The following is a 21,520-nucleotide window of genomic DNA, read 5'->3' on the forward strand; positions in this document are numbered from 1 at the left end:
ACATTTAGAAAAATTACAGCTTTCATTTTTGTCAGGGAAAAACTACTTAATCAGAAAATGCCTGTTTTTCAAATGCAGAAATTCTCTCAGCAGAATTGGGTGTGCAAGTCCTAGACACAAAACCAGAATTTTCACTCATACAACGAGGTGTTTACAGTCTTACAGAAATTAAAGTTACAAAATAAAGGTGCTAAGTATGACTACGTTCTAAACAAGCAAAGTGCTTGAGGCTGGGTGGAAAAAAATTCTGATGCTCTTTTGCCACAAAATAATTTCTTTAAAGAGCAAAAGAGCATCTATTTATGTGTGATGTTACATTAGTATATATATTATACATATATATGCAGTCATAAGTGGTCATATATAATATATGCAGCCATAAGTGGTTGAAATTGTGTGGCATATTTGTACTAATATATATATATATATATGTATATATATATATATATACTTGACTATATTCTTTCAAGTGATCACTTTCAAGTGATTTTTTCCTTAAAGTTTTTAGGCTTACTCCTTGATTTAATTTTCTTGCTTCTAACACATACTGAACCATTTAAGAATTGCTATATGTGTATAACTATCAAGCAAATTTTTTCCCCACGACGTCCACGTGCTTTCTGAGTTGAGCAAAAATATAAACACGAGGAATTCGTAATCAAGGACAGGGATTTTTAAAAATTCTTAAGAAAATAGGGAGTTACATTTTCAACAAAGCAAAGTTTCGAGTGCTGGCCAAATACACACTAGAAAAATTAATTTTTACTGGAAGAATTTCCTTCACACATGGATGTGTTGTATAGCGGCACACAGAAAAGTACATTATTACTCAATGAAATCAATTTGTATAAGAAACAGGGTTAACCTCTGCTTCAGCTCCACTGCAAAGGAATAAAATCGTGTCAGAACCTGAACTGTGTGATTTGTTAAACTGAGGATTCAGCTGGAATTCCAAAACCTCTCCTATTCCAAACGTCATCCGCCGTTCTGCAGCAACCTCTGGTGGCCACTCCAACGAGAAGTGTTGGGTCAGGAACCTTCTGGGACCAGCCCAGGTGTGTCCAGGCAGGCAAGAAAACACCCAATTTTCTGTCCACTGCTTTCTCTGCAAATCCAGAATTATCTAAACCCTGAAAGATGCAGGTACAAGCTTTACACGATTCTGGAATCCAAGAAGCTGCAGCTCTTTTGTGGTCAAATACTGACACTGAGTGCAGCTACTCACACACACAATCCTATAAAATCTGTGTTACCCATCCCAGCACTTTCACTCTTTGTAAATATAATAACTACACCTGTTTTAGGGTGGCACAAATACCTTCTGAAATTGTTATTCATCAGTTTTGGGTGGGAGAACTAAAGTCAGGCCAAATTTAATTTCATAGAATCATAGAATCATGGAATGGTTTGGATTGGGACATTGAAGATCATCCCATTCCACCCCCTGCCATGGGCAGGGACACCTTCCACTAGCCCAGGTTGCTCCAAGCCCCATCCAACCTGGCCTTGGACACTTCCAGGGATCCAGGGGCAGCCACAGCTTCTCTGCCCAACTTGGGCCAGGGCCTCCCCACCCTCACAGGGAAGAATTTCTCCCCAAGATCCCATTTACCCTGCCCTCCTTCAGGTTAAGACCATTATTTCCTACAAAACTGTAGGGTTTTTTTTTTCAAACCACACTTTTTTCATGTACATTCCCAAAGGCAAAGACTTTCCCCTTCTTCCTCAAAGCAAGAATGAAATTTGACACGTCAACCAAACAACTTGGATACAGGAGAGTTGGTCAGCTTTTCACAGCTAAAAATATTCAACCAGAAGTTTAATATTTACAATGAGAAAATGTTTCTACCCCTATTTTAAACAATACAAGCACAATATAGTTTCAATAGCTTCAGAGACACAGAAAATTAAGCCACTACCCACCCTCAGCTCCTCCAGCACAAATTGGTCAGTGTGGTAATTGTAACATAAAGAAGGAAGAGTAAAAGCTGTATTTTGTTTATGATTTTAACATCTGCTTGCTGTGATTTTAAGAGCTTGGTCAGGTGTGTGAAGAAACTGCTCCAGAGCAGCAGAAGTTTTCTTTTGCTGTTTAAAATTCTTTTTAATTTCATAATCATTAGTTTCGCTTTTCCCTCACTTAGGGTTGAGATTGAACAAGGAGGAGAAAAGAGGGAGACATGGGAGACAAAACCCAGCTGCATGTGAACCCTTCTCTGTTGTAGTATAAAATAACACCAAATTACAGCTCCTCGTGGAGAAGATTTTATTTGCACCTGGGCTCTATCAAACAATGAGACTTATGCACCAAGCACACAAAATTCCAGTTATAATGGTGGAAAATAAGCCCAAACCCAAGACTTTGTCCTTACAATCTGCTCGTATATATAGGATTTTGATGTATTTTCTTACTTTTATCTGTATGTTCAGATCCACATAAAGATAAATGCAAAGATCTCTCTCACTGGGCATGTTTGGGAGCTGTTCTTTCCTACCAAACTCTGATGGGTCTTAAACTCTGTATCAATGGAATTCTTTGTTAAGACGAAATTCAGGCACAGCCTAAATTCATTTGGTTTCCATTAAAAACGTGGAGGCAAAACTAAATGAAAGTTAAAAATATAGTGCCATAAAACAAACATTAGACATCAGCTCTCCCCTTTCTTGGGAAGGAAAAGGAGACAGTTTTAACTACTCATGCTCTACTTGAAGACTCCATATTGTGATTATAATACTTCACTTTAGCTGTGCTTGTTGAGTAAGTGAGGCCAACTATGCACTTGCTAGGTACATATCTAGAACACAACTGAACAATTTTTCTCCTTCCTTTGCATAAAATGTAATAATTTCCAATTAATTACCTCCAGGTTTGATTCACTGTACTTGAGAAAAGTTTGCAGGTGATGCACTGGTTCATACATCATCAGCTGATGGACTGATTAAATCACATGGAAAATTAAATCCACATCAAATCCACATTAAAATATGGAAAAATGCTAAAAGTAAATAAACATTTCACATCACCAAAAAAACCTTCCTGTAAATGTACAGGAGATGCAGGAAAAATGTGATGTTCTATACAATCCTTATTCATTTTGAACCCTACATGTCTATATTACCCTTTACTGAGGCTTTCTAAAACATTCTATAAGTGTTAAATTTACTACAGTCATTCATTGAAAGGCATTATTTTGTTTTAAAAGCAAGGGAGACCCAGCACAGTGTCTTTCTCTTCAGGAAAAGACTATGGAAATGAGGGAAAAAACCCACAAAAACTTGATAGATCAGAAGAGAAAAGAAAATAATCTCAGAGGAACTGGAAGAGGATGAAGAACAGTTATTAGATATTATTAGATATCTAATATCACAAAATTACATATTTTATTGATATCATAATAGTTTCAATGCTGTTCAGATGCCATTAATATGTAATAACATTCCCAAATTACACATTCACACCCTGAGCCCTGAATAATTGCTCTTCTAGACTTAAGTGTAAGCTTGAAGATGGATTTTGTAACAACTGAAACAACTAGAATAAATAGATCTTCTGAACAGAAAACTTACTTACACTCAAAATCTGCTTTGAAACACATGAAGGACTCGAATTTATTCTCAGAAAACATATAAAAGACTCTTTTGATATTAACTGCCTAAAATTAACTTCAAAGTTCAGTCTTTGTTCAAGGAAATGGATAAAAATTGAGTTTCCCTCCACAATCCCACTGGTTGATTTTAATCTATCTTCAGAGTATTTATAATATTTTCACTTGGTTTGCATATTTTGTTACAAGGAAGACGTTTTAGCCGAGAAGCAGCTCAGGGGGAGAAGCTGTGAGTCTCTTACTCCATTCAGAGGGCCATTATTTTCACGACTGGTGTTTTTAGTTCCCAGTATAAAAAATCTTGGGAAGCAGAGAAACCCCCAGTTCTCCACTCCCTCCTTTCCCCATCGCCCAAAGAACTTCATAAAGATTTTACTGTCGTACAACCGAGGCACGTTCCCATTTCATGTTCTCAGGAACTGCAGTTACTTGGCTGATACTTGCTGTGCATTCTCAGGATACTGCACAGCTTGGAAATCTGTTTCAGTTTATTAATAATATTTTTATATTTCCTACACTGAGATACAGGGCAAAACACGGAAGGGGAGGGTTTGGTAACTTTTTTTATATTCACGACCAACCAGATTTTTAGGAGTCCCTTGTGGTCTGGGTGGTTACTTTAGTCTGTGATGTACTTTCTAAAGAGAGGCAGAAAAAGCTCATCACAGCTGAAAGATCATTCCAGAGGCTTATTCAAGAGCCTTATTTTTGTCTCCACACCTCAGTGTGTTTTTAAAAACAAGTATTGCATTACATAAACACAGTGCATCATCTCAGCACTACAGGGAGTAGAAACAGCCCCAGACAGAAGTGGGTCCGTTTTCCCAAGTGATATATGGAACAATTCATCCAAAAAAAAGGGAAATATCTTTAACAAAGTGCTGCAAAGTATCCTTATCCTTTTCATTGCAGTTACATTTCTTTCTACATGAAGCGTCTTAGATTTCAACTCACTCCCAAACTGCATGTCCAGCAACCGCTCACAAATCCGTGCCTAAACCTGAATCCAAAATCAAATTTAGCTTTAAAAAAGCACTGTATGGAGGCAGAAAATTAATTTATCCAACGTGCAGCAGCCCATTCTAGGAACAGGCTGCAGGGCCCAGGTCGGAATCCACCGAGTGACGAAAAACAAGTCAAGACGTTGCTTTCTGTAGAGAAAATAATGCTGTCAACAGGTTAAAAATAATAGAGAAAGAAATCAATTGTGGTCCGTTTTTTTTATATCTGTATCTCTCTTGGCTCTAGCAGAGTGTTCCACTTGGGAACTGGGTTTCCAGGAGGCACAAGGAGGGCAGGAATAGGTGCCGACGGCCCTCCATGCTCGGCACTCAACGCGAAGCGGAGCCGAGCGGAGGAACGAGGAGGACGCCGTAAGGTGCATCCCGGATTTTCCTTCCCTTCCCTTCCTCAGCTGCAGCAGAACAGTCTGGAAGCAATCTTCCCAGCAGCTGCTCTCATCAACAAACTGTTTATTGTAAGAAAGTGCCTGGGTCAAAGGCTAAACGTCATCCAGAGCCGAAAGCGTATCTGTGAAAAAAACCCGGGGCCGTCCATGGCTGTGGAAAAAAAGCCCATGACTTAGGAGAGGGAACCATGTTCCATCCCAAAAGGCCAGGAGTTCTACTTAAACAAAAACTCCCTAGTTTGATGAAGCAGCATTTTATAACGTTGCACTTATTCCTCGTGGTTCGCACTGATTTTTGAGACCTGCTCGAGGTTTCTAAGAAAAACAGAAAGTTCTTTAAAATTCAGCTCGTGTTTTATGGTTAAAAAAAACCCCAAAACCTCCGAAGAGTTATATTAAAATGTTCTTAAATATTTTATTAACTCTAAGTTGGATCCATATTCACCTACATTACAAATGCACCCTCGACGTGTCACATGAGTCGAAAAAGCAGGTTTAGGCTGAGAATCAGTAAATCCCTAATAAAGTTTTTAGGTTGAAGTAAAGGACACTAAAAATCACAGGACGAAATCTCATTTAGCACAGTCTGTAGCTTTCAATCTCAGGAATTAAACAGCACATGAGCACCTATGAGAGGTTAACTGGTCCCGTACTAGCCCAGTAATTGGGGCACGTTTGCTGCCCCGGACTATAAATCTGACTTGGAGGGTAAAGGATCAAGAAGAACAAGGTCCACCTTTGACATAACATCACGACGTAACACTTCTCCAAAAGGTTGATAAATCAGAGGGGTTGGGAGGTGTTGATTTATCCTACCAGAAAAAGGTGTGATAAATTACAGTTCAAGCCTTTAATTCTTCGTGACACCTACTTTGTAACAAAATTGTTGTTATTTTTTTGAAGGAAAGTGCACAGCAAATTGTGCAACCGGGCTAAAAATAAGCCTTAGAGAAACCAGGCAGAAAGGAAAAGACATTCCACCTCTGCACTAAAATCTGGGCATTATGCATATTAAAGTGTTGGGGTTTTTTTTTTAAATTATATAATCAAAGTCATGTTTGAAAGAATAAATTAAGATATAAATCTAACCCTAAATGCTGTACACACATATATTAAATTACTCTCAAAAGTATTCTGTATTGACTAGGAAAAAAATACAGAAGAATTTTGTTCTCAGCTAATAGGGCAATAAATTAGATGCAATATATTCAGCTGGTAAAGCTGGCTCTGTATACCAGCTATCACATAATAGTATTTTTATTTGGTACCAAACTTTTTTTTTTCCCCCCTTAAACTGAGAATAAAATAGTTTGTTGAAAATCTTGGAATTAGTAGTAGAATGAGTTAAGTAAATAAAACCTAAGAAAAATATTTTTTCTTAGCACTGATAATACACAATTCTTAGCTGAAGGTTTTCCATCAGGTTTGTTTTGCCTCTCAACAGGGTCATACACATCAAATGTGAATGAATTTAGTGTTCATGAATATGAAACAGCAGAACAGGAGCCAAAGATTCTCCTCTCAGCACTGCAAAACATGCTTTAAACTCCAAGCTTTCAGCTGTACCTCGTTTTTTGCCTCTTCTGAGAAAGAACTCCCAACTCTGTCACAACTGGAGGGGTTTTCTGAGCTGAAGAAACGTCTGTGAAATATTAAGGTGAAACCACAACACGTTTTCACATGTCCCACGACTCGGGGATTACAACACAGCCCTGTCCCCAAAGCTGCACAGCTGATGTTCAACATGTACCATAAATTCTATAATCCTTTACTGAAACACACTCAGGTTGACATAATAGTTTATAAATTACAAAAAGATGCCGAAAGGAACATCTTAGAAAGGCAGGATTTCTCGAGAACACTCATTTATACGCTACAATGGCAAGAACATACTTGGTGTGTTATTTATAGTACAGCCACTCTGAAGACAAAAACCAGTATTAAGCTAAACACCTACTAACTTTCACTCAAGACCTCCTTGCTAATCAAAGATCCTAAAAAAAATTAACCTGACAGCATGGGATTGTTTAAAAAAAAAAAGTAAAAAAAAATAGTAAACCACTGCTTTTTATTAAGCAGAGTATCAGAAAAGTCAAGCTTCGTGCTTCAAAAATACTTCACACACAGCAGAGTAAAACTTAGATATCACACAGAGAACTCTGAAAGTAGCTTCAATAATACTCAGTTTACCAGAAAATTTATAAATTTTTCTTACAAAACATAAGGAAAAGTATTAAAGCCCACGGGGGTGATACAAACTACACTTACAGTTATCCCAGCCGTGTGGGTTTTAACCTGTTGCAAGTCTTCTCTCCCTTTTTCAGCCTTCTCAGATTTAACACTTACTTTTTTTCTGCTGCGATGGAAAAAAATCGTTCAGAGCAAAAGAGGAAAAAATTTTTCCTCTGGGGGGAAAAAAACCCAAGAGGATAATGAGGCAATGTTACACCACACCTTGGGTAGTTCTAAGGGTCCTGAGGCACAGGCAGTTCCAAGAAGGAGCTCCCAAAAGCATTTATCCAATTGTCAAAGAGAAAGGAAGGGGAAAAAAAATACCCCGAATTTAATTTATTAATTTATGTTCATGAAGAAATTATTAATTAATTTAATTTACATCCTTTCAAGGTGGATATAGAACATGTTTCACCCTCACAGGAATAAGGCGGAACTTTATCGAGACGAACCCTCGCCGGGGTTTGACGCCGGGGCTTTACTCAAGTCACAACCACTATGAGTTTCTGCTCCACAAGACCATGTTTGGGCACCCAGGGCTCACAGTGCTGCAGAAAGCACGGCAGAAGTCAAAGCTCAGGACTAAAATTTGGGGATTTTGGGAAACGAGGCGCTCAAAAACGCAAACGAACGCGACCCGAGGCCGAGGCAGCGCCTGAGAATTGGTCACCAGGCTCAAACAGGGGCATTTCTGACAATGGCACATTCTTCATTCCCAAGGACTTTGGATTCTCCTGACTCGTTCCTGAGGACAACCACCTGTTTCTGTCCTCAGAGACATTTGTGCTCTACTGCTTTCAAACAGCAAGTTCGTACAAATGGTGACGCTTCACGTAGAACAAGACAATACTCGTTTAACAAAATCCAACCACAGTGCCCAGAAACTTGTTTTCTGCGTTTTTTTTTAAAGACCCAACTGAATAGAACACCTGAAAAAGGTGACTTTTCCCACTAAAATTTAGTATTAATCCAGGCAAGGAAACAAAAGCTTTCAAAGCTTCATTCTGGCCAGGTTCTTAAGAAGTCTAGTCTGAATAGTTGCCATTTAGCCCTTATTTTTTTAAGACTCTCTTGACCAGACCTTGGCTATTTTTCTTTTTAGTGTTACAACAGGGTTCAAAGTTTTCAGTTCTCCCACCCAGCCACTCCAAAGATGAACTTTTAACTGATTAAATATGAAACACCTTAGCTGAAGGCCCTTAATTAAGCCCCAAAATGAAGGGTTAACTTTTAAAAACAAATTATCTTGAGGGAAAAAGTGTCAGGGATTATTTCTATCAGTACTAAAATGCAAAAAAAAAGAGTTTAAAATGCATTTCGAGAATAGTTCCACACAAACTACAAAACAGATAAAATCTGTATCAATCTGTGACATCTAGTGATTAATTTATCCTTGGTTAAATAAGAACAATTTGGGTCTGTTTCTTGAAAATAATACCTGGGGAAATAGAAAACTGAGAGCAAAGTAATCAATTTTGATTTAATTAATTAATTTTGAATTTAAAGTCTGATATGTGCTTTCCCTTTGTCAAACTAGTGAAAAAAAAATCAGGAATTTGACAGTAACATTTTACTAGCAAATTATCAAATGTTTCTAAGAGGAAGAAACATCTTGAACAGATGGAGAAATTGTTTTGCGTGGAGCAATAAGGGTGGCAATAATTATATTAAGGTTTACTGCAATTCAAAAATGTCTAATCTGCTATTCCTGGACTGCTAATTAGAAAAAGTGGATCATGTGGACAGGGAAAAGCTTGGAAATATTTACAGTAGAAGCTCCCTTCTACCTGCAAAAGAAAACTGCTGCAGAGATAACAAAAGCACATCCTTTCTGTCTATTCATACACACCACTGGACCGAAACACCAAATCCAACCTTTTTTTCCTTCCCAGATGTTGCCTGTGGCTGAAAGAGGCAGAAGGAAAAGCTTCCCATGGTTGCAAAATGTCCCCGATACCAACTCGCAAAGGTTCGTTTAAAATAACGACAGAAGGATTTTGAAAACAAAAAGTTCATCTTTAAACGTTTTCAGGGATTTGCAACAAAACCTCGAGAATTCAAATAAGCAACTCAAATATTCATAATAATTTCCAGCTCATACTGCTCACGGTAACTTTGGGAAAGTGATCCTCTCTCTGTAGGGAGCAAAAAAATAAGAGTAAGAACTTGCTTTCAGTCACCGTATTTTCTTTTCCATCACCCAATACGTTGCACTAAGATACCAACACGTAAAAAACAGTCAAAAAAAAAAATGGAAATCTAACTAGATAAAAGTTCTCTCTGCAGCTGCTGCTCCTGTCAAGTAGCTGTGGTACATGCACTGGTCGTAACACCAACAATTCCATATTGGAAAGAAGCAAAGCATGTCTTCCAGCCCAGAAAAATGCATGGGTAATTGCTTGCTTCATGTAAGGAGTTCTAAAGTCAAAACATGCCATATGTGATTTCTTATTCAAATCTTGACAATCGTGCATCAAAACACAATTACTTTTCCTTATCTCGCAAAAGAATCTCAGGAAAAACCTCCTGGAATTCATTTGCATCCATTTTGGCTCCACGGAAATGCCGAGATGTGTTCCCACAAAACAGGTCTCTCCAGCTTATATAACTCTGAGTATCTTAAGATATCCTTCAGTTCCTAAAACTTGGGTTTATAAAACAGGCAGAAAGAATCCAGGCACAGTTCTTTAAAGCACACGGTGATGCACTTTCTCCAGTTCTGAATGTTGCTCTTCCTTTCAAATAATTTTTATGAGAATAATATAAATTTTTCCACTTATGACCTGCCTACTTATATCAGTTGAATGGTAAGTTACAAAGAAATCATGAGTAATTCTTTTGTTGCAAGTGTAACATCAAAAAACTACATGACAAAAAAAAAAGGAGTCATGAGTAAACTGTTCAGTAATAAACTTTCTATCCATAATCTCCTTTCCCTTAGCAAATGAAAATAGCCTTATCTTTATTTAGATTCGCTCTCTGAAGTTGTTCAGACATGGAATTCACTTTATAGTAAGGGCAAGAAGCTGGTTAAAAATATAGATGTGGGTTGTTTGTTGAATGAATATTTTGAGACTCAGTGCAGGGACCCACTTCTAAAGACTCTGGTTATTTATTCATATGATCTAAACTTAAAAGTCTAGTTCTCAACATGTACAAAAAATAAATGAATTTATTATAATTCTGCTCTTAAACTGCAGTAGAGATTCTTACCCATGTTAAAACAAGTAGGGACAGACTGTACTAATACTGAGCCTGCTAAAGCTTGGCTTCAACAATTGTTTTAATTATATATTGATTCGTTTTTACAAATTAGGAAGTATATTCTGAAATGTTTTCTGAAGTAGTTCTTAAAGCATTTCTTAAATAAGTTCAACAGCCCAACTTAGGACATACTTGAGAAACAATACACACTAGATAAGGAAAATGATTCTCAATAAAACAAGCTGTAAAAATCCAGTGTTGTCTCATATCTTACATCCCAGTGAAACAGGCAGCCCAAAGCAGCACAGATTTTACAGCTAAAATTACTAGATATGTATTACAACAACCAGAAGCTGTAGGGAATGCTAGAGAATGCAGCAAAATCAAGTTGTTTTCTCTATGTTCAAGCCTTGCTCCTTACCTCTGCCTCTTCAGCTGTTGCCCCACTCCCCTCTCTCCTCCTCCCACACAGTCTCTGTCTGCTTTTTCATCTGGTATCAGACCAGATCCACCAGCTCTTCCTCCTGCATTTTTCCTCTCCACCCCCCCCCCAAAAAAAAAATAAAAAAAGTTCTTATCCCCATCCCAGTCAAGGAGCATGCTCTGATTTACACACTCCATGGATAAACTCTCATCCCAACTTTTCTCAGGGCTGGGGGTTCTTCTCCAGGGCCAGTCGTGTCCTCCAGGCCTGGGGCACTTGCATAATTTCTATTGCCTCGTGCATTTGTTAAGAAAGGAGTAAAGAAAGAAGATCATTTCTGATACTTGAGGTTGCCAGTGTTGCTAATACAGTAAAATTATATATAGATTTTAAAAATTACACATATTAACACACATATACACAGACTTACACAAATGTGTGTCTAGAATTATGTAAGTATAGAGATGTAGTACCAAACTTCATCACTGCTGTGAATCCTCTAGTGTCTGCAGTAGGAAATGCTGGCAGAGAGAAAATCAGCTGAAATTCTTAAAATTAAATCATGTCATCCTGTGAAGAACAGCTCAGTACAATCTAACTAAGAACATAGGTTGCCCTGATGGAGTTTTACAGAGGATACTTTTAGTGGCAGGAGAAAAACATACATATCATGAAAACAGACAGAACAAGATGTATTCTGATTTCTTTTTTTTTTTTTTTTTTTGATTCTGAGAAAACCTTGCCTGGATATTCATGTAAATCCTTTGTCATTAATGTCACCAGCACAAGTGCCAAGTGAGCACAGTGATTTATTAAACTGGAACATGCTCTGCTCGTTGTGAACACTGACTGCAACCCAAAGAAAAAGGGCTCTCACAGAAAAGTTTCAGTAGAAACTGCAGCAAACTTTCTGATTTAAGCTAACAGCTGTTCTTTAATCATCTTTTCACTACAAGAACTGCATAATGTCAGCCAGATAGTCACATGCCAGATTCCATTCCCACTGCACCTGGAATTTCCTGATTTCTTCAACTTGTCAGAAATCATTTCTTAAAATGAACTGTCGAATGATAAACACACCAGAATCTCTCAGTCAGTCCCTTCCCCATCAACTGCTGATACAAATCACACCTGACAATTTTTTTTTTAAAGTCTTTATCTTCTTCAGTGACAAATTCTGACAACACCATCATGTCTTTTAAATCAATAAAAACTCTCGTCTTAATTTTCCAGAATAAATGCAGCTTGATAAACTTAAATAATGTTGCTTTGTGTTGCTTTTTCTGATAACAGAATTGCATACTTGAATTGTCAAAAGTTAAAAAATATATATTTAGAAGCCCTCAGTGTTGCAAATGCACTTTTCAAAAGCAGCTAAAGTTGGCGGTTTTATCGTTTTTGAAGAGCAATATAAGAAGACGCTTCTATTTCCTCTTTGGTTACATACTTTTATTCAACTTTTCCCTTTAATTAAATATATAATCAAGTCATCTGGCCACCATTTGCCTAAAAGCAAGGCTACAAAAAGAAGCCCTAATGAAATTGTTAGACAAACCATCATAACAATTTCCCATTGTGGAAACGTCTCGTCATTTCTGAGCAATGGTAACCCGATAGCATCTCGCAGGGCTCCAGCTGATGCCAAGCCTGCTCTCATTCTCCCAGTCTCACTTCCATAAATTAGCTGCAGGCCCCACCAACAGTCAGGGAACCTCGAGGGTTGGTTTTTTTTTTTTTCTGCTTGGAAATCCTCCACTTTTGTCAGATCTTTGCCGGTGAGGTCATCGCGAAGGGGCCGGAGCCAAACGGCCGCGGGATCTCCGGAGCGCCTGTCACAGCTCAGGGATTCCTGCTCCCTAAAATCACCCATCTGCTCCACGGAGCCCTGAGCCCAAAGGGTTCAGCAGTCACAACTCTGGAGCCCTGAAACAAAACCCACCTCAATCACGGCCTTCACACAGGGGCAGAGGGTGACACGGAGCCAGCGGCAGTTTGGGGTTACTCCGCCACGGCAGGTTTGACTTTTTAAAATTGAGATTCCGGCTGCAAACTCCAAGATAAACTGAAACTAAGAAAACTCAGCCTCACACTCTGGCCAGCAACGCTGTGCTGAGTAACCTACACTCCAGAAATACTCAGCCCTGATGCTTGTTCTCTGTCATTTTGAGAGTGAGAAGTCAGCAGAAGACGCGAACGCCGAGATCACAAACGTTTTAAATATATATTACATAAGCCATTCTGGATGGATAATAAAATTTTCCATTCTCTACAGCACAGAAGGAACATGCCTGGTGAAGAAAGTGGTTGTGAAGTATCATGCACGCTGACTCGAAGCCAGCCTTGAAACATGAGAGAATCCAATTCCATGAGTGGCACTTTGGGCAGAGGCCAGCACATAATAATTTCATATCAGAGGCAGCTCTGCACCAAGATTAAATGCTACTCGGTACAAAAGGCATTAACTTTTAGTTCTCACAGCAGCATAAAGACCCTTTTTATGGAGATTGCTATAAACAAGATATTTTCTTTCAGCCCTCAAAGCTTCCTGCATTTTCCAAATGATCCTGAGAAACATTTATTGAATCAATACACGGCCAAAAAGTTGTTTACAAACCATAATGCAACCTAAGAATGCTTTTCATTATTATTTGCCTACAAATGTGTTTTATGGTTGTTTAACAGAAACAGCACATTTGCTGCTACTATGAAAGAAGGAAAACACAGTTTTAAGCAGAGAAATGTAAAAGAAAGGCAATATTTGCCAGACTTCAATTTCCCTCTCCCCCAAATGAATGGTTAATATTCCCTGAATGTAAACAACAAAAAAAGCAAAAGGTATCTTTAGCAACCACCTGGAATTACTTGGCTCCACATTTGGAGGTCCCTTCATCTCTGATCAAGATTTCTTAACTGGAAATGTTTTACTGTATCCTGACACTACATGCCATCGATTCCTGTGGAATTTCAAAGGCCATTTTAAAATTGAGGGAAATATTAGACAGGGCAGTTGCTGCAAACATGCAAAGATATTTTAATGCAAATCTATACACAACACACTATGCATAAAATGTTTTCCATCCCTTCCTCAGTTTTTCTCTTGAAATTCAGCTCATAAGTGTCCCCTGGTGGTAAACACCTTCCACTCACTAAAGGAGCTGCAGGAAAAGCCACGGTTGCATCCAGATTTTGGGAGCAACAGAGATTCCCGGTGATTTTAATATAATGCCACAAAGGTTGCCCAGAGAAGCTGTGGCTGCCCCTGGATCCCTGGAAGTGTCCAAGGCCACGTTGGACAGGGCTTGGAGTAACCTGGGCTAGAGGAAGATGTCCCTACCCATGGCAGGGGGTGGAACTGGATGATCTTTAAGGTCCCTTCCAACCTAAACCATTCTGTGATTCTGTGATCTCCCACATCTTATCTTCTCTCTCCCTTCTCAACTAGACCAGTTAAATGCTTCTCAGCAGCACAGGGAGAATTTTTTTTCAGAACCAAACCAGTTTTTCAAGGTAAGGTGTCCATTTAATGACCCTCACTGACGCAAGCAAGCTCTTGGTATCTGAAGAGAGTCAAGAAAAGGATAATTTAAAAAAGGACTTTTTAGTGCTGTAGCGTGTCCAGAGAAGGACAGTAGAGCTGGGGAAGGGTCTGGAGAACATGTCCTGTGAGGAGCAGCTGAGGGAGCTGGGGGGGTTTATCTGGAGAAGAGGAGGCTCAGGGGGGACCTCATTGCTCTCCCCAACTCCCTGACAGGAGGGGGCAGGGAGGGGGGTCGGGCTCTGCTGCCATGTCCCGAGGGAAAGGAGGAGAGGAAATGGCCTCAAACTGCACCAGGGCAGGGTCAGATCAGAGATTAGAAACAATTTTTCCCTGCCAGAGTGTTCAGGCCTTGGAATAAGTGTCCCAGGAGGGCAGTGGAGTCCCTGTGTCTGGAAGTGTTTCAGAGGTGTCTGGATGTGTCCCTTGGGGACAAGGATTAGGGGTGATTGTGGTGGTGCTGGGGTGGGACTGGATCATCTTGAAGGTCTCTTCCAACTTTGATGATTCCATGATCCTGTGATTCTGATTCTTTATTGCCAGGGAATACTGACAGGCTGCCTTGGCACAGAACTACCTGTGAAAATCATCCTGCTCTGGACTCTGCATCAAAAAATTTCCTGTACAAACTCAGCTTCTTTTAAGCTTTTACCTCTATGAAGCTGTTGGAACCCCAAAGTCTACAAATTTTACTGAAGAACCAGCAGTTCTATCAGGAAACAACATTAACAAAGGTGTGCAGAGTAACAGAAGACTGGGGAGAAAGAAGGAAGATGAGCTAAAATATTCAGCACTTATCCCACCAACATGTGACTGTATGACAAGTGTCACAAAACTGTTCACTGAGGTACAAGAAGAAATATCACTGAGATACAAGAACCAGGCCAAGAGAGCTCTGAACCGTTAAATTAGGAGACAATCCCTACATAATTTCATTATTTTAGGGGCTACAGACTGTCAAAAACCATCCCCTCAGACAACAATTCCTTTCAGAACCACAAAGAACACCAGCAAACAGCAGGGACTATTATTAGAATAATCAGAATTATTAGAATCCAGACCTCGATACAAAGAGCTTTTCCATGAATGGCAACACTTAAATCAGTTTAATTTCTGATTTCTGTGACTCTTCTGGGCTTGCAAATTTTTGTTATAAAGAAACAAAAGTCAAGTTGAGGAGGGGAGGGAGAGGAACACAAAACAAGCCAATGCAAACCCACCCTCGCTGCTCACACACAGGTAGCTCAGAGCCTTGCAAGCCAACAAATAACTCCAGATTTATCAAGGAAAAACCCCTAAATCCATGGAGTTAAATCACATATATTTTAAACTGACAGCACTGTTATCAATCCTTGGCTTCAGATAAAGGTAAATTCTACAGAAAGCCACTTAAGAGAAGCATCATCCTACCTGTGACAGTGGTTTCCCAAATGCCCAATCAGCTTGGTAGAAACACAGCTTTTAACCCAAAAAAGAGCTCTTCACATGTCACACATTAAATCCACTTCCCAAAAACAACAAGGTGCTTCAGCAAATACCCATTTTTACTGGTACAGATGCACCTTCATTGCTTTTTTTTTTACCCCCCCGTGAAGCAACTTTGCCCTAATTTTCATTCCTAGCTAAGAGACAAACTGGGAAAAGCTTTCAAGCACAGAATAAGATTTCTGGCACTGTTCATTTCAAATAACAAATAGAACACATTAACAAAAGTAAAAAAAAAAAAAATGTTAGACACAAACTATTTCTTTTTCATTCAAGGTTTTTCTCAGCTCTTAAGTTACTTCTGAGCCAGAGCAAAGGGCAAATTTCCCTTCTGGAGTAAATATTCCAAAGGGTTCTTGCTTTTTGTCCTACTGGCTAAAAAAAGCAGGGATGATGCTTGTGCTTTGAGGATGGTATAAGAGAAAACAAGTAAATCTCCTATTTTTTTTTAGATTATACATTTTTGGTTCACTTGTAAACAAAAAAAACTTGGACAGCATCAAAAACAAGGTTTTGGAGTTTTGATGTAACTATCCCTTAATTGAGGAATTTTTTAAAAAAAATTTTAAAGTTTCCCAAGTTGAATCTCAAGTTCTACAATACACATGAATAGAAATATTCCAATACAGTATTTACATATATTGGAATATTGTATATTGGATTATTGTACATTGGAATATCATATATTCCAATACAATACACATGCATGGAGATATTTCAGAAACAATTGGCTCCAAATGCACCCTGAAATGTGGGTCCCATTGCAGTGCTGGCTGAGAGTTCAGATTTCCCATCCTCAAAGGAAGATTTATTCAGGATAAAGTAACTTTGGACTCTCTTGGCTGACACAATGGACTTGGAATTTAAAAACAGAATCAAACTGCAGCTCAAGACAAGTAAATCTGGTCCCACTGAACTCTGTGCTGCAGGTACTGAGATACTCAAAAAAACCCAGTGAATCTGGAGCCTCAGGAGTTCACAGTCAAGTTTTAAGATGCTTCAGACGAGCAAAATGTGTGGAAATAATCACAATTGTGCCAAACCCCTCTCGTTCTTCAGGGAGTCAAATCCTGGTTTTGAAACCTAGAAGATGTTCTGCTGAAACTCAGGGCAATAAAACCCAATCCTGGTGTTTATGTCTGAAAAATTATCCTTTGAGGTGGCTGAAAGAAGCAAATATTTGAGTGTTTAAAAGGCAAAGCTGCATTAAAAATCAGATCTCTATGGTTGAAGCTGCCACTGAACATGTGGATGCCAGACAACAGGATTTGTGATCCCCCTTTTGGTTTCAACACTCGGGTTCAGCCTCCACCACAGTGACACAGAATTTCCTTTCCATAGCACTGGGCAAGTCTCAAATCTGCTCAACTGCTTTACACCAGAGCAAGGGAAGAAGAAAAGAAAAAGGAGCTGTGTTTCCATATCAATACTCACCTCTAAAATTACATTTAACATCAAGTTGTGCGGATTTAATTAAAATTTTAACCAGCTAGTAACCTGCCTTTCTTACATAATATATACATAATTATATAATGTGTAATTCTATATTTGTATATATATAATTATATATAAATATTTTATTATATATATTTAATTATAATTTATAATATATGTTTTATATATAATTATATATATAAATATATGATATACATTATATACACCTGCCTTTCTTACATTTTATATATATAACTATATTTTTTTATATATATATATATTTTTTTTTTTGCTTTATATTGATTCAAACACCACCTCTGTTGTGGTGTATAGTAAGATCTAAATCTCTCAGAGATGGACATGACCATCCCTTATTCAAATAACTTTATTTGAATTCAAATAATAATAATAAAAATAAATGACAGTATAACAATAACAATAATAATAATAATAATAATAATAATTATTATTATTATTATTATTATTATTATTATTATTATTATTATTATTATTATTATTATTATTCTGCCCATATTTGGTTGGCTTTTTTTAAATCCACGCAGCAGGACTGGGATTTTAAACCATAAACTGGAAATGAAACCCTACAAACTGGAAATTAATAATTGCTCAACTGCTTTACACCAGAGCAAGGAAAGAAGAAAAGAAAAAGGACCTGTGTTTCCATACCAATACTTGCCTCTAAAATTACATTTTACATCAAGTTGTGCAGATTTAACTCAACTTTCCACCACCTGGAGACCTGCTTTTCTTATATTATATATATATATATATATATATATATATATAATTATATAATATATAATTATATATTTGGAGATAAATAAATTATATATTATATATATTACATTTTATATATATATCAAAATACATAAGATTTATATTATATATACTGTCTTTTTTATATAATATATCTAATTATATATAATATATTGCTTTATATTGATTTATATTGCTTTATATATATTAAATCATATATATATTCAAATACATATGATATATATTATATATACTGCCTTTCTTATATAATATATAATTATATATTATGTATTGCTTTATATTGATATATATTGCTTTATATATATAAAATTATATATATATCCAAATGTATAAGATATATATTATATATCTGCCTTTCTTATATAATATAAATACAATTATATATTGTTTTATATTGATTCAAACACTCCCTTTGTTGTTGTGTCATAATTCTACATGGTAAGATCTAAACCTCCTAAAGATGGACATGACCATCCCTTACTCAGAGAATTTTATTTGACTTCAAAGCTATATAATAATAATAATAATAATAATAATAATAATAATAATAATAATAATAATAATAATACAAAATCTGCCCATATTTGGTTGGGTTTTTTTAATCCATGTAGCAGGACTGGGATTTTAACCTATAAACTGGGAATGAAACCACACAAACTGGAAATTAATAATTGGTTTTGCTATATCTAGCAAAATAACCCTAGAAACTGGAAATTAAAACTTCAAAATGTGCATCCTAAGGAGAAAAGAAAAAAAAATTCCAATTCACCCCTCAGAAGCAGCTAAAAATTATATTGTAAAAGGCACCACCCAAGCCATCAAGACAGGAAGATCTGAAACTCTTAATAATCAGATTTTTATCAATCAGCATCACAGATTGGATGGGATCAATAACAGCATCACAGTGATGCAAAAAGACACAGATTTTCCAGGAATTTTAGGCAGAGGAAAAGACAGGAGAAGCTTTTTGTCCATAAAATCCAGTTGAGAAAGTTGTATTTGATGTTCACAAAGTAGATCTGATGGAAATTCTGAAGTGATAAAAGAGGAAACAGGGCAGGGAAGGGGAAGAACCACCAAGGAAACCACAAAGAGCTCTGCTGTAAAATGAAGTTTAAAGACAAAAAAGAAAAAAACTCACCAAACTAAGCACCTTAAGTTCAAAGAATTTAAAAATGACAAAAACCCCCTCCTCAATAATTAGTATTTTTTCTTAATGGAATAAAAAAAAATCAGAGCAAAATCCATTTTTATTTCTTCCATGTGTGCAAAAAAAAAGGCTTGTAAAATCAATTAGAAAAATCTGACAAGGTTTTCCATACAAATAGTATTTCCAATACTGCTGACTGTCTCTGTTCTTAAAAAAATTAAGTATTTCCACAAATTATTCTCCTCTCAGGTACCTTTCTGGTATCTCCTGTCTCTCTAGGAAAGCAAGGAGATCTATGGAGAACATGATGTGTGCAGAAAAATATATAATTTCTGAGAAAGCTAAACTATTATACATCCCTTGTTTATTTTAATCAAAGTTACCATCAAAAATGTAAAGAAAAATCCACAATAAAAATCACATTCTCACATTGAAAAATGTGAATAAAATTTTATAAAATCTTATTTTGGTATCAACTTGAACTATATAGTTAAAACATCTTTATTAGATGGCCTGCAACGCTGGGATGTGCCACTAGATGGCAAGTTTGGATAAAAATTTAGCCAAATTTTAACTCGTGGCATGTTTGAAAATTCCAAGGGCATAGGAAAGAAACGATCAGGAAAGAGAAGAGGAGGAGAATAAAAAACGGAAGAGTTCAATAAACTACAAACCTCGGGCACATTTAATATTAGTCAAAAAAGGTTATATGGGTTTTAGTTTTGTTGCCACATCTGCCACACAAATAGATAATCAATCCTTGGGAATTTACCGCTCACAGGCAGGGAAAACCACCTGGATTAACATCCAGCCTGGGAGGTTTTCAGGATTCAAAGGACAAAGGGCCTGCTCAGAGTGCTCCAGATGAACGTCTTTAAAGTCATGTTTTAAAGAAAAACAAGTTAAAATCACTGCTTTACATATTCTTCCAAGCAGTGCCTCAAACTGAGGAGCCCAGAGTGCTCAGCTGACTACCTGAATTATAAGAAGCTACTCCCATTCCCAGGAAATATTCCAATTTTCCTCAGGAATAAAGCTCTTGGTTGTGTAATCACACACCTTTCTCTGTTCACTCCAGACTTTTCTCCACCTCTTGCATTTGATTTTTGTCGCCAGACCACACAGAACTTTCTGCCTGGTTTTAAAAGAAAACCAAATTCTGCCTTTTAAATCAGTTCTTTCAGTAGCTGAGAAAAAAAAGCCTTGTGTTTTTATATTGCAGAAGCATTAAAAAGTTCTTAACTGAAATATAACAAATAAAAATACAGCAATAGATAGAAATATAGCAAATATAGCTGAAAAATTAATTCCCCCACGGTGAAATTCAGAACTACAACCAAAAGGTAATGAAATAGAGCAGAAATTAAACTTCTTGCTTACCTGTAACACCTGCACAAACCTCTCCAAACAAAAATACCACGAGGTGGATTTAGGAGAACACTGAATTTGTCTTGTAGGGCAAATCTCAGACAACTGAACTAAGCAGAACTTACCTCATCAGGAGAGAGAAGGTAAAGAGGTGTCAAGGTGGGAAGTTCACTCAATTCACAGCTCAGGCCAAGTGACACCAGGATCTCCTTGAGAACTTCATATCTCTTGGTGTTGCTCATCTTCAGCAAATTAAAATCCTCTTCAGTCTGGACATCCATGGAATTGCTGTCCAGCTCCAAGTGGGCCTGGCAGGATATGGGCAAAGGGAATTAAAAAAAAAAAAATCAGTTTGCAGTTCAGGGATCACAGCTGCCAACCCACTACAATTTTCTGTGAAATCTATCCAAAATATCTCTTCTTAATAAACTGGGGTTTTCCTGGAGGAGATGTTCAAACCTGTATTTACTCATGGAGTTTATCCTTCTGCTTTTCATGTGTGCCAGAACCAACAGCAAGATGGGTCATATTGTGGCTTGTACCAGAGAAGAATTACATTAAAATTGAAAGAGTTTTACCAGAGGTTGTAGAAGATCTGAAGAACTCAGAGAAGTCCTTACTGTGCCACATGAATTAAGTGGAAATCAGTGCAGATCAAGAAATGCTTCTGTCTAAAAAAATTACTTTCTCACTTGGTAGAGAATCACTCCTCAGGGCTTCAGCAGATGCTTAAAAGTAGAAATTAAATAAAACAGAAAAAAGAAATCCTTTATAGACCTCCTTTTTTCTGGTTATCTTTTAGTGTTTGATGGGTTTTGTGAGGGTTTTTTTTTGGTTGGTTGGTTGGTTTTTTTAAATAATTGTCTTGACATATTTA

General features: G+C 37.2%; 1 protein-coding gene across 2 annotated transcripts in view; it reads right to left on the reverse strand.

Moving 5' to 3' along the window:
• The window catches only part of HLCS (holocarboxylase synthetase), a 113,313-nt gene that overhangs the window by 76,747 nt on the left and 15,046 nt on the right, over positions 1–21,520 (reverse strand). For both annotated transcript variants that reach the window (XM_027634770.1, XM_027634777.1), the window contains exon 5: positions 20,769–20,951. In XM_027634770.1, the coding sequence (XP_027490571.1) occupies positions 20,769–20,951 (183 nt within the window). The remainder of the gene's footprint in view (positions 1–20,768; positions 20,952–21,520) is intronic.

The sequence above is a fragment of the Corapipo altera genome, unplaced genomic scaffold (assembly GCF_003945725.1).
Source record: "Corapipo altera isolate COAL_440 unplaced genomic scaffold, ASM394572v1 0, whole genome shotgun sequence".
NCBI lineage: Eukaryota > Metazoa > Chordata > Aves > Passeriformes > Pipridae > Corapipo > Corapipo altera.